Genomic DNA, 12,779 nt, shown 5'->3' with positions numbered 1-12,779 from the left:
ACAAGAGCTTGTTTAAAGCCTCAGGATAAAGTTCCGTCGCTGTTCCCTCATTCCCGCCCTTCCCCAATGAAACCATTTGTCTGCCCATGTGGCTCCGGCATCGACGCGTTGAAAACCCGACTACACTTCGCCACAAACGCCCGACTTCCTTTAATCAGAAGGGAAACAACAATGGCTTTCAGTTTCCTTCCCTCGCACCCCGCAAAAGACTGATTTATTTGTTGGATCTCTCACCCTCCTCTTTCAAGTGCATGGCCGCCGTTATTAAAGGAGAGTTCACACATCCACACACTTGATCTGCCACTGCCACATCCCCCCCCTCCGCCCACCCCCTCCCCCTGGTTGTGTGGCTTTACTGTCCCTGCTCCCTTCACACCTCACGATTCACCATTCAGCCATTTTGTCTTTTTAGCAGGCGCTTTCATCCAGGACCACTGGCATGGAATCTTTTCAAACGCACGTCCTTACGGAGCACCTTGCTCTAGGACGTCTACAGAGAGACCTTGGACATTGGGATGAAACCTTGGGTGGCAAGTCAAAAACATGAGACTACCCTGACCCCTCACTCATATATATTTTAAGAGGCTTAAAAGGCCCAGAAACTAGCAGATAAACGAGTAGGGAACGAATGGCTACAGAGCGCTGATATGAGTAGCAAGCGTACCTAACTGAGGGGGGTTGACTATGCTAGGATGAGAAGCCTGCTGGCAGCTAAGTTAGTTGAGAGGGTAAGCTTTGATGGAAAAGAATAGCTGATTGACACCCGGGTCATGTGACTACAATAAATCCCCGGGAGGAGACATGTGGAAGAGTTATAAAGCCAGTCTTGAACTCTCTGCCTCCCCCTCTCCGCCTCCTCCCCCGTGCCCTGGGTCTCCCCCTCCTAATCATTAAAGGCTGCATTGTTTCTCAAAGGTCACGCCAGGTTTCACTCTAAACTTTGAAAGCCAACCGGGAAACGCCAGCCAAGCATTTTAACCTCCCGTCAGGGCAGCAGTCCAACAGTCAGCCCGGGGGTCCATTTGTAGATCAACTGTGCGCACGGGCCCCACCAACTGTAGAATTGAATGGAGATTACAGTCCAATTGTATTTATAGTTCAAACATATCCAGGTCAGAGGTCCTTGGTGACTTCAGGAGCCCATTGAACAATGAGTGAAACGCAAATGCCAATAAATCCCTACAATACACTGGAGAAAACACAAACACCATCACTGTGGCATTGACCCGTTCTTTTTGGAAATACACACATAGCTATTTCCAACACAGTCAAATCCTGTCTTTGTGGGCTGGGGAGGAGGACAATAGCAGGGACAGAGGGTAAACCTAAGATAGAAGAAAAGGTGGAGAGATCTGGAAAGACCTTCACACACACCAGCGGTTTGTCTTCCCTCAAAATACCTTCCAGCTGAGGGAGAGAATGAGACGGACAGAGACCGAGAAAGAAATGGAGATACATCAATGCACTTTTCACATTTAATAGTACATTTTTCCTGTTTGCCTTTTCTTTTTTTTGGTCATGTACAGGTTTAGTTTCCATGCCGATAAAGCTAACTGATAGAAATTGAAAGGTATGAGAGAGGTATTGACAGGTAAGGAGGGGGTGTGAGGGAGGAGGGGAACAGCGAGAGCATAGAGGAACAGCGAGAGAGAGCGAGAGCAAGAGACAGAGAGAGAGAGAAAGCGGGGGATGGAGAAATCTAGTATTTTTCCGCTGTGAACTGCGACCCTCACACACGGCACATCTGTTGTCAACTGAAGACAGCCACGGTCAGTCGTCCAATGAGACAAATGGCTTCCTCTGCATTTCCTCCAATCAGACGTAAATGTCTCACTAATCTAGCGGCACATACATACTCTGTGTTGTAACAAGATACCTCAGAGAGATAGAGAGAGTGGGGTGTGATAGAGCCCTGTTTTACATTCTGTTACTCTGTTTACTTACTTAAAAAAATATGTTTACCATTGGAAGCCCAAGTCAAAGTACATTTCCAATGTGTAAAAATATTTTTAGATTGTTATTTTTGACTACAAAATCCTATTTTTGTGCTTTGGCAATGTAAATGTAAATTTCCATTCAAAATGTAGCCCATTTGAATTGAAGTGAGAGAGAGAGACAGAGAGCGACATAAAGAGAGACTATACAGTTAGATGAAGGAGAACCAAGGACACACGAACAGACGGAAAGAGACAGATAAAGAGACAGCGAGACAGATAGAGATATACAGAGAGAGACAGAGACAGAGTGAGAGATCAAGACTGACAGCAAGAGAGGGAGGAAGAGAGCGCCTTGGGGGTAATAGATACAACACAGATCTTACATTCCACCAGATGCCCCCCACCACCACCAGCCCCCCCCCCCCCCCCCCCTTCATTGTCATGCTAATACAAAAAACTTCCATGGAGTTCCACATATTCCAGATGACAATGGTAACCTGTTGACGTTGGCCGTCAAGATAAGATACACCCTGTCTCCGACTTAACCAGCCCCACCACCACGACTCCCTCCCTAACCCCCATTCCAACCATCCCCCTACCCCCCTTGCCTGTCTCAGCCAGGACTGGGGGGGGTCAGATCATTAACACAGAGAAAGATCGGTTATATGTAGACGATGTTAACTGAAGAATCGTACGTCGTTCAATACGTTGGTTTATCGTGGAATAGTAGATAGAGATAGAGTTGTTACAGCAGTGGAGGTGGATGTATTGCACAGTTGTCAAAGAGAAGCCAAGTGTTTCTTTCCTTCTCAGTAGTAATAGCTACCTTACACCAATGGTGATGTTGTGTATGTATGCAGGCTTATCTGTAGGTGACCAAACATTTTAAATCCCAACACGGTTTGCATGGATAAATTGTCGATGTGTTTACATGTAGGTATTTCCTGTATTACACATAAATATGTTGAAATACCGGACGTTTCTCAGATCATTGGAACACACTCCATTACTGCTATGCATTAATGATACCACGATATTAGCATGGTTTACACAAGTGTATGTGGTGTGTGTTTACAGAGGGGGAGGGGCCAGTGGAAATCATACACCGTTGAAAAAGAAAGCTGAATATTTGCACACCGTAGGTTAGGTCAGGTCAAATAACAAATAAATGAGAAGGAACTTGAACACCTCTCAGCTATGTCACAGTACAGGAAGAGGAAATCTAAAAGGCGGAAGAAGTGGAGGAAGAAGGAAAGAGAAAATGGCTGCCATGCTGAGGGTTAAGTCAGGGGCTATTTATAGGTAAGCAGCCCCCCCTCCTTCCACCCCCTTATTGATCTACACATAACTGCTACCATACACATCCAACACACCCGCAAAAAAAACAACACACCAGGCTAAGCTGCTGCCTGTAGATTAATCTCCATCTCCCTCTCTCCTCCTCTGCTCCTATCCATCGCCTCCTCTTTCAGATGCACATACTTATCTACGCACACCCGCAGCCACATGCACACGCATTCTTTCCTCTGACAAGAATGTGGAGGGGTGGTGGTTACGGGCGGGGGGGAGGGGCATGGTTAGCGTCTTAGCATGATGAAGGACTACAGAGTATCTTAACCTGGCAGACTAGCTGAGACACTAGTGAAGATGCTAGCCAAGCGGACTAGTGAAGGCTTCAGCCAAGCAACCAGCGAAGACGCTAGCAAAGTGACTAGTGAAGGCTTCAGCCTAGCAGACTATAGCCAAGAGGCCCCAGACGCTATATAGCCAAGTGACTAGAAAAGACACTAGCCAAGCAAACTAGCAAAGACACTGGTCAAGCAAACCAGCAAAGACAGTTGCCTAGTGGACTAGTGAAGACACTGGCCTAGTGGACTCGCGAAAGCACTGGCCTAGTGGACTAGCGAAGACACTGGCCTAGTGGACTAGTGCAGACGCTAGCCTAGCGAATAAGCCAAGCAATAGCCATGTTGAATCACGTAGACACTAGGCTAAGGGACTAGAAAGATGCTAGACAAGCCAACTAGAGGCGACTCTAGCCTTTTGAAAAGACATACAGTACAAAGGTTTTCCCTACATGTTTCTTGTCCCCATGACAGCTGTCTCATTGTGTAGCCAGGAACCAAGATAAGAAAAGACTAGCTGCAGATTATATTGGATATTTAGAGTAAAGAATAGTAGCAAATGGCCATGGGCAATTGACTGAATATGCTGATTGAAAGAAAGGCAGTTATAAAAGGAAGAGAGAATGAAAGAAAAGAATGGGGCAGGGGTGAGGAGGGGGGATGTGTTTCCTGATGGGAGTGACGTGTTGTGAGTGACGTGTTGTGAGGGAGGGGTGGTGGTATTGAGGCAGGGGGGGTGCTTGTGAGGGATGCTTGATGCTTGGCTTCCTGACACTGTCCTTACAGACCAGCCATGACAATAGCAGACCAGTGAAGACGTTAGCAAAGCATACTAGCACAACCACTAGCCTAGCGGACTAGCAAAGATGATAGCCAAGCGAACTAGCACAGTCATTAGCCTAGCCGACTAGCGATGATGCTAGCCAAGGGAATTGGAGAAGATCCCAGCCTGGCAGGCTAGTGAAGATGCTAGCCTAGCAGAATTGTGAAGAGACAGTAACAAGCTTCCCCATACAGGTTTGTAGTGTCCTAAAATCATTCCTCCTAGTGTAGCCAGAACCCAAGAAGAGGGAACACTAGGTGTAGACGATATGGGATGTTTAGAATATAGTAGAGAATGGTAGTGAGTGAATGACTCAACATGCTGTTTTCAAGAAATAGCAAGATAATTAAAGAAAGAAAACGAAACAAAACAAAAATAAAATAAAATGTAAAAACAATTGAAGGGAAGAAAGAAAAAAACAAAAAAAGAAGACCAAATGCATAAACCAAGGCAGTACTGAAATTTGTCTGTTTCGCTTATTTAAATTAAACACACAGAAATGTGGTGAGGGGTTGCCGTGTGGGTGACCCCAGCAGGGCCCTTGGGGGCCCCAGTTGGTGTGTTTCTACTGGCCCTTCACATAAACACTGCTGACTAGGGACAAACCATTTTCCAGATGGGCAACAAAAGCCCAATAGTGATCAATAATGTAGAGAACAGTTCTTTAGAGCACCTAGACTCCCCATCAGTCCTCCACACGCGCAAATAACAACACAACGCTTCAAGGCAGAGGCTGTTGATGTGGAAAAAAGGTTTTAAAAAAAAATCCCTCAAGTGTCGAGGTAAGCTTGGGGAAAAAAAACATAAATTGTTGTCCTTGAGCGAGGCTAAAGCGTTCCAAGGACAAACTTCTTGTATTCTGCTGGAATACAAAAACATCAACGTTGTTTCGCTCAACGTTGCCTCACTTTATTATCCATACGTAAATAGGCTGACATGTAAATTGTGCTACGAATTTCCAGTAAATCTCGTAAAACAGGAAACAAATATTTGACATTATGGTAATATAATCAACGGCAAGGCAATCTCATAAATTCATTCAGAAGTCAGAAGCCTCTACCCAACACATACAGTACTCTCTCTCTCGCACTCTCACCCCCTCTCTCTCTCTCTCTCTCTCTCTCTCTCTCTCACCAACCCCCGGTGTGTGAATTAAATCCTTACCTTCCCATGTATCCATCTCATTCTTCTCCTAGTCGGCCCACAGTCCATTAAAGCTTGTAGTTCACTAGAGAAGAGCCCTGAGGCGCGCGAGCCTTGGCCTCATGATTCTTCCTGTCTTGCTCTCTCTCCCCCTTTCTCTAGCTCTTCTCCTGTGTCTCTCTCTCCAGCAGCCTCTCTCCTCTGCAGCTTGGAGCTCACTGGTCACTGTGAGAGCCGTGAGCCATACTGGTCTCTTCACTGCCTGGTCACATGACCAACAGAGTTCACCCCCCAGGGGTCATGGCTTGGCTTGAGCTCCAATGACAGCTAGGGGTTATCTGGGTAGAACTGATAGTCCTCTTTTCCCTACTGCTCAACAATACACCCCCCCCCCTCCCTCCCCCTGCCCAAATTAGCCTCCCCAGCCCCCCCTGCAACCTAGCTAGCCTGGGGCTGCATTGGAGGACCAAAGTGCACCACCAAGCATAAACAGTTTCAAGCTGACAAAACACACAGACACATAACTAATTGAGCCACAACATTCAGGGAGCGGCGAGCTGACTTTATGCAGCTAGTTGTTTAATGGCCGAAAGAATGGAAACCTTTAAAAAAAAAAAAAAGGACCTTGGCGAATAAGGTTGAATGGATGAATCAACAACGGAGAAACCAGGGGGAACAATTTCGATGTGAGTCAAGCTTTTACCGCTGTTCCTCGTCAGACCGTATGTTGGGCCCGGATGACACGCTAACACGCCTTTATACAAACTCTTACCAAGAAATGATGGTCCATTAATACAAGGCCTGAATACCAAGCTTTTATTAAAACACGGCTAAATAAAAACGTTCTTACCGTCAAGCAGGTCCTCTTCCTTGACCCCCCCCAGAGAACGGGACAGGGGTACAAACTGAGACACATCCAGCGCTGCTCTAGGAGAGACACACTCCCACGAAAAACTCTCTCCCCCCAGACTCCCTTCAGGGGGCTTGAATCTCACAACTTAACCTGGCTCCTCTCTGGATGAACCCAGTATCAGACTAGCGGACACACCGGTCCTGCTCAGAGCCCTCAGCCGCCCACCCCCCAACCCCCGTACCCACCGGCCAGAGCTCCACCCTGTAAATGCTAATGCTACTGCTAGCTACTCACACCCACTCCCCCCCCCCCCCCCCCCCCCCATGGAGCTCAGAAACCCCCTCCCCATGGACCTGCTAATGCTAATGACCATGGCCCCTTTAAGAGATAATACAACAAGCTTTTTTTATTGTGAACCACTACCGAGCGAGACAGACTCTAATGTGGTTGCTTCAATAATTCCGGTACCAGTAGGAAAGAAAGGAACGGATGGGCGGTTAGCCGTGGTAAATAATCGGTTGCATCGGGAAACCAAGTATCAACGTCAATGGATGCGATGCATTTTAAAAGCTCCCTGCTCCTGTTGCTTCTCCACATTAAGCCGCCCGCCTGCTGCCATAAGTCAGTGCACCGTACGGCTTACAGTCGCTGATGCGGTGCGCGCAATCTGCTGCCCGGCCGCACTCGCCTCTCCAACGCATCAAAGCGCGTGTTTTGCGCTGCACAAGCAGAGGGTCGAGGCCGGTCTACTATCTTCTGGGATTCACCCAAAACATGGCCGCCTGGCTCAAAGGGTTTAAAAGTCAAAGATTCAACGAGCGAGGAAGGACTTCCTACATGGAACAGATCATTAATTTCATGACTCTGGATGGTGAAGGCCGTTTGTGCTGATGCCTTATTCCCCAGGAGTGGATGACGACCCTGTCGATACCAACAGAAGATCGGGGGGGGGGGGGGAGGAGTATGGGAAGTAGCCATATGTCACCCTTGACCGCGACTCCTTCCCTCTCCCACGTGGTTGAGATGAACAGAATAATCCCCCACGACGTTGCGGTTAAGTGCCAGCAAGGGACAAGGGACAGTTAGGGGTCGTCAACTGGGCCCACACTGGGAGATGCCGCTGGCTTGCGGAGCCGGTTGTGGCAGGGGGAGGGCGGGGGGGTTATCCGCTCACGAGCCACCATGGAGCGGGGGACCAGACATGAGCAGGGGACTGCAGGGAGTTGTGAATGTTGGAAGGAGATAACACTATGAGAGGGTCAATTTGCCTCAAGGATTTTTGTTCGATGAAAAGGTAATGATAAAATGAGACAAATGCGATTTTCAGAGGAAAACCTCCCTGTGGTTCAAATGATGTGAACTAGCGCTCTATGACTGCCGGATGAAGGAGTTCATGAGTGTTTTAAGATCTTTGAAATCACTTTCTTATAAGGCTCAAATTGATATCTCTCAAGGGTAATGCCAATATAGTGTCGGTTGAATAGAATGATTATGATTCTGTGGAGCCTTGGCGGTTCTGTATATTATCCAACAAAAGAGTTGCAGGACTAAGTCATATATGCACTCCATCTTATCTCTTAACTCTGCATAAAGATGATTATATATGAACAAAAAAAACACGGGAATAAAGGTATACCATAGAATCATCCATCTTTCTATCAAGTTGAAAAAGAGATAATTAGTAATTTTATTATCAAAGTGATCGAGATGGGTGAACCCATAACCCTTGAATAAATGCTAAATATCAATAATTAAAAAAGAGAAGCAATTATTTAAACTGAATGGACAGAAATAGGTGGATAATTAATTGTAAATACAAGTGATTATAAATCATCCAAATGAAGCTAAATCGTACAAAAGGTTCCATTAAACGCATAATACATATTTTAATGGCCAGAATATAAAAGCAGTTATTTAGCCAGGGAAAGTAAAGTTTCACGGATTTAAACCTGAAAGTGCCTGAGGAAATGCACTATTCTTACTCTACATTGTTATTCTGTTCTTGACCTTCTCCCCCCCACCCCCCCCGGCCCTCTCTTTCTCTAAAACAAAGATGAGCCCCAAAGTTAGCTAAAATGCTAATGCCATGCAGTGTCATTTCAAATGTGCTTATTTGTAATTTAGCTTTTTTGCATTTCACTAAACATTAGATTAACAAAGGCTCCTCCTTTTGTTTGAGAGCCCCACACGGGCCGCTCAGCTGTCCTCTGAACCCCTCCCCCGAGACAAAGACTCGCAGGAAAAACTAGACCAACCCACCTCTCTAGTTGTTTGGCACTCCCAAACCTCAGGGGCCAAACCCGCTCAGGAGCCACACAAAATGGAGGTTGCTCAAGGGCCAGCCCCACACACACACACACACACACACACACACACACACACACACACACACACACACACACACACACACACACACACACACACACACACACACACACACACACACACACACGGGACAGAATTCGATAGGTGAGGTCAGCTTGTATGGCTGAATTGTTTTTCTACTAATCTTCTGACAGAATTACAGAACACCAATTAAGGGATTTACACATGGACACAAAGACAGGATAGTACACACACACTTAAGACTTAGGGTATGAGTAGCCTTCTAATAGTATTACTATTGAACAATTGACTTATTCAGGCAACGCCCAACAGCTCCACCGCCGTTCCCCCTCATACTATGGGCCCTGAAACGTAATGACTTAACATTGATACATGACTAGAGCTGTCAGTTAAACGCGTTATTAACGGCGTTAACGCAAACCAAATTTAACGGCGTTAATTTTTTTATCGCGCGATTAACGCAATTATTTTATAAAAAAAAAAAAAAAAAAATTTTTTTTTTTTTTTCTTTGGCTCAAAACAAAGAAGCAGTAGCCTGACTGCTATGTTCAAATGACATTTGTTCAAAGCAGTCGTTTAATTGCACTATAGGCTCTTTTTTTGTATCGTCCTGTTTTGATCAGTGTATGTGCCAATGTTGTTATCAATAAAAAATCATTTGCACAAGGCAAGCCGATGCATGTTGATAAGAGAATTTAAATGAGAATAATTATGGGACAAAAAAATCAAGGGATATTTAGCATAGAAAAACAATTTGCGATTAATCGCGATTAATTAGAGTTAACTATGACATTAATGCGATTAATCACGATTAAATATTTTAATCGCTTGACAGCTCTATACATGACACAATACATTTCAATGACGGCACACACACACACACACAAACACACACCCCTATTAATTATTCATTTGTAATTCTATCCAAGACAGGGTTTTAGGTGACTATTTTACTTTGTTTGCCAATAAAAACCAGAGAAGAAAGCTTTTGACCAGCTATCTCACCTCTCTTATAGTATTTTAAAATCAGATATTTCCGTACACAGAGGTTGAATGGGAGAATGAATGGACAGATTTTGAGGATAAACCTTCAGTTTAAATGTAATACAGGGAACAAATACACTGATTTGAGTCGTAATATTATTGCTATGGTTCAACTATTATACTACGACTGATATTATAATTTAACTTGAACATTGCAATAGCAACCAGTCCTTTCATATTCATGATAGGGCTATCTTAATAGCATTAGCATATCTTCATTAGCAGTGTTCTTAGGGAGTAATGCCTGAGTATAATTAACACAACTGTGCCTCCGAACAGGGGCTGGGGGTGGGTGCAACGGCATGAACAATGGCTTTGTAACAGCTGAAAACGTAAGGAAGTGAGTGGGGGTTACGATTTTGGAGAAAAGACACCTCACACATAGAATGGACCTTTGTAGCTTTTTATTGTATTGTCTTAATATAACTGCATTGTAATTTTTTAATTTGCATTAGTTCTTCCATTTTTTAATCGACATTTGTTTTGCTTTTTCAATGTCAATGTTTTTTATGCCAATAGAGCCCTTTGATTTGATAAAGCTGGTATCGAGTGCAGGAAGTGCCTGCACTCGATACCATCTTTATTATTTATAAATATACCACTAGAGGGCGCCGTCAGCCAGACCAGAGATTCCAAGCAGATTTTATAATAACATTTTCGCCTTTGTTCGGACAAAGGCACCGATAACTTTGAACCTGTAACAACTTGCCTTTTAAACATAGTTCAGAATCCTTACAGCCTGTTCTGGCAAGGCCCATTCCTCATTTTGGCCTTTCAAGGTTTCATAATTGTACCTTTGCTACTAAATCTATTAATAATCATATTAAATCTCAAAAGGACATAAGGAGGAACATTTTGGAATTCAAGCATCAAGAACTATATGTTTTACATCGTAAATTATTTATTTGAAATTGTCAAGTTTAATTGTTTGATGCAAAACATACATATTCCTGATAAGAATATCAACAGGCCTATAACAATTCGTTTTTCCAATTAGATGTGGAACAAAATAAGATTAGTGAACACAAAGTCTACCTTAAAATGTTTTTCTATGTCCCAAAGATGATCGAATATTTATAACTTTTTTATTATCCATTTCTTATGTACTGGAATGCACGTGCCGATCACACTAAATGGACAATCATACAAAATAGCCAGGTCCTGGGGACTTCTGAGGTCAGATATACAGCGTAGATCACCCTCCTATCATCTCTCCATCACCCCATCATCCCATGACTGATCAAGAAGAGGTTCTTCATCATATACACCACAGTGTCTTTCTTTGGTTGAATGTCCTTGATCATACAGACAAACAACTGTGTCCCCAGTGTCCTTGACTGGTTAAACTTTATTAAAATATACGGAATTCAAAAGTCTCAGCCAATGGGAAGGATTGAAAATAAAATAATTCAACCACGTACACAAAAATAAAATTTGTATCTTGCCAAAGGACGCCGTGACCAGGAAGGTACAGGAACGTTGTTAATCTCTCCCTCTCTCCTTTTTCTCTCCCAAAAGACAAACAGAGCTGCGGTATCTCTGTCGTCTCGATGTTGTTATCCCTCTCCTTCCTGTCAGCCATGTTGCTAATGACAGGTTAGCGCCGCAGCTCTGCCGCACGCCCCCAAACACACATTACCTCGCTAGGAGAGAGAGGCTGTCAAATTACACTTGCATCCTAACTCTCTCGCCCCCTGTACCTCTCTCCCCCACCCTCGCTCTCTCCTCCGCCTGTCATCCCTCCCTCTCCTCTCTCCCTCTACCATCTCTCTCCTTTCATTTGCTTTTGCCATTGATGTTTATTTGTTTGCATGGCTCGGCGTGTGTGTGATCGTGTATGTGTGCGCGTGTGTTTGTGTGTGTGTGTGTCAGGCAGTCAAGCGCGTGCTCGTGCGTGTGCTTGTTTGCACACTTGCTGGGCCAAAGGCCAATAATTCCCATTAATTTCATAGTACAAGACAAAGACCTGAACTAGAATCTTGTAGAAAAAGAAACCTAAAATTTGCCACCATATTTTAAATATAGTATCTTCCAACGGCACAATTTGTCAGCCAATGGTTGAATCTGTTTGATGGACAAGCTGCTCAGTGGAAGCCCACACCACCTCTAACCACACAAACACAACTTTAAAGTACATATTAAAAACCTATTAATACACTGTCTGTATATGAATACATGGTTGGCTGTTCAGCTCATTGGAGCCGTCCCTTCCGATCTCCATGAGAGCTTAGTTCACATCCAGCTAACGTCCACGACGCCCCTTCCTCCTCTCCCGCATCAGCTCCAGCCATCCCTCCATCTCTTTTAACAGCCCCCCTCTTCCTCTCCTCTGGCAATTTATCCCCCTTCTCTCCACTATCTATGGACGCTCTCTCTATCCCTTCACTCAATCAGCTCTCCCTCTCTCCACCCCTGACTCTTCTCTTCCCCCCCCCCCCCCCATTCTCTTCAACCCCCCCCCCCCCCCCCCCCCCCCCCAACAACCCCACTCTCACCCTCCTCTACTCTTCCCTCCTCTGCCCCTATCTATCCACCCCCCTCCTCTCTCTCCTTCCTCCCTTGTCCAGTCCTCCTCCTCCTGCTCCAGAAATGTCAGATGGAATTACTTCTCTTCACGCTCACAGCCTGTAGCAGAGTCACCGTGAACGCACCACGCAGCCCATAGCAGCACAACCGTGAACTTAGGCCAGGGCCTATAGCAGAAAAAGACTGAACTTAGGCTAGGCGTTGTAGCAGAAGAACCGTGAACTTAGGCCATGGCCTGTAGCAGAAAAATACTGAACTTAGGCCAGGCGTTGTAGCAGAAGAACCGTGAACTTAGGACAGACATTGTAGCAGAAGAACCATGAACTTAGAGCAGGGCCAGTAGCAGAATAACCATGAACTCAGGCCAGGGCCAGTAGCAGAAGAACCATGAACTCAGGCCAGGGCCTGCAACAGAAGAGCCATGAACTTAGGCCAGGGCCTGCCACAGAAGAACCAAGAACTTTGAGCAGAGCATGCAGCAG

General features: G+C 45.1%; 1 protein-coding gene across 2 annotated transcripts in view; it reads right to left on the bottom strand.

Moving 5' to 3' along the window:
• nr6a1a (nuclear receptor subfamily 6, group A, member 1a) overlaps positions 1 to 12,779 on the bottom strand; it is a 68,269-nt gene that overhangs the window by 13,645 nt on the left and 41,845 nt on the right. The window contains exon 1 of one of the 2 annotated variants that reach the window (XM_030359047.1): positions 5,550 to 5,801. The exons of the other annotated variant lie outside the window; for it this stretch is intronic. Coding sequence (XP_030214907.1) covers positions 5,550 to 5,565 — 16 coding nt within the window. The 5' untranslated portion in view covers positions 5,566 to 5,801. Of the gene's footprint in view, positions 1 to 5,549; positions 5,802 to 12,779 lie in introns of those variants that run through there. 2 annotated transcript variants of the gene reach the window in all.

The sequence above is a fragment of the Gadus morhua genome, chromosome 6 (assembly GCF_902167405.1).
Source record: "Gadus morhua chromosome 6, gadMor3.0, whole genome shotgun sequence".
Classification (NCBI taxonomy): Eukaryota; Metazoa; Chordata; class Actinopteri; order Gadiformes; family Gadidae; genus Gadus; species Gadus morhua.
This window is presented reverse-complemented; position numbering and strand designations above follow the sequence as displayed.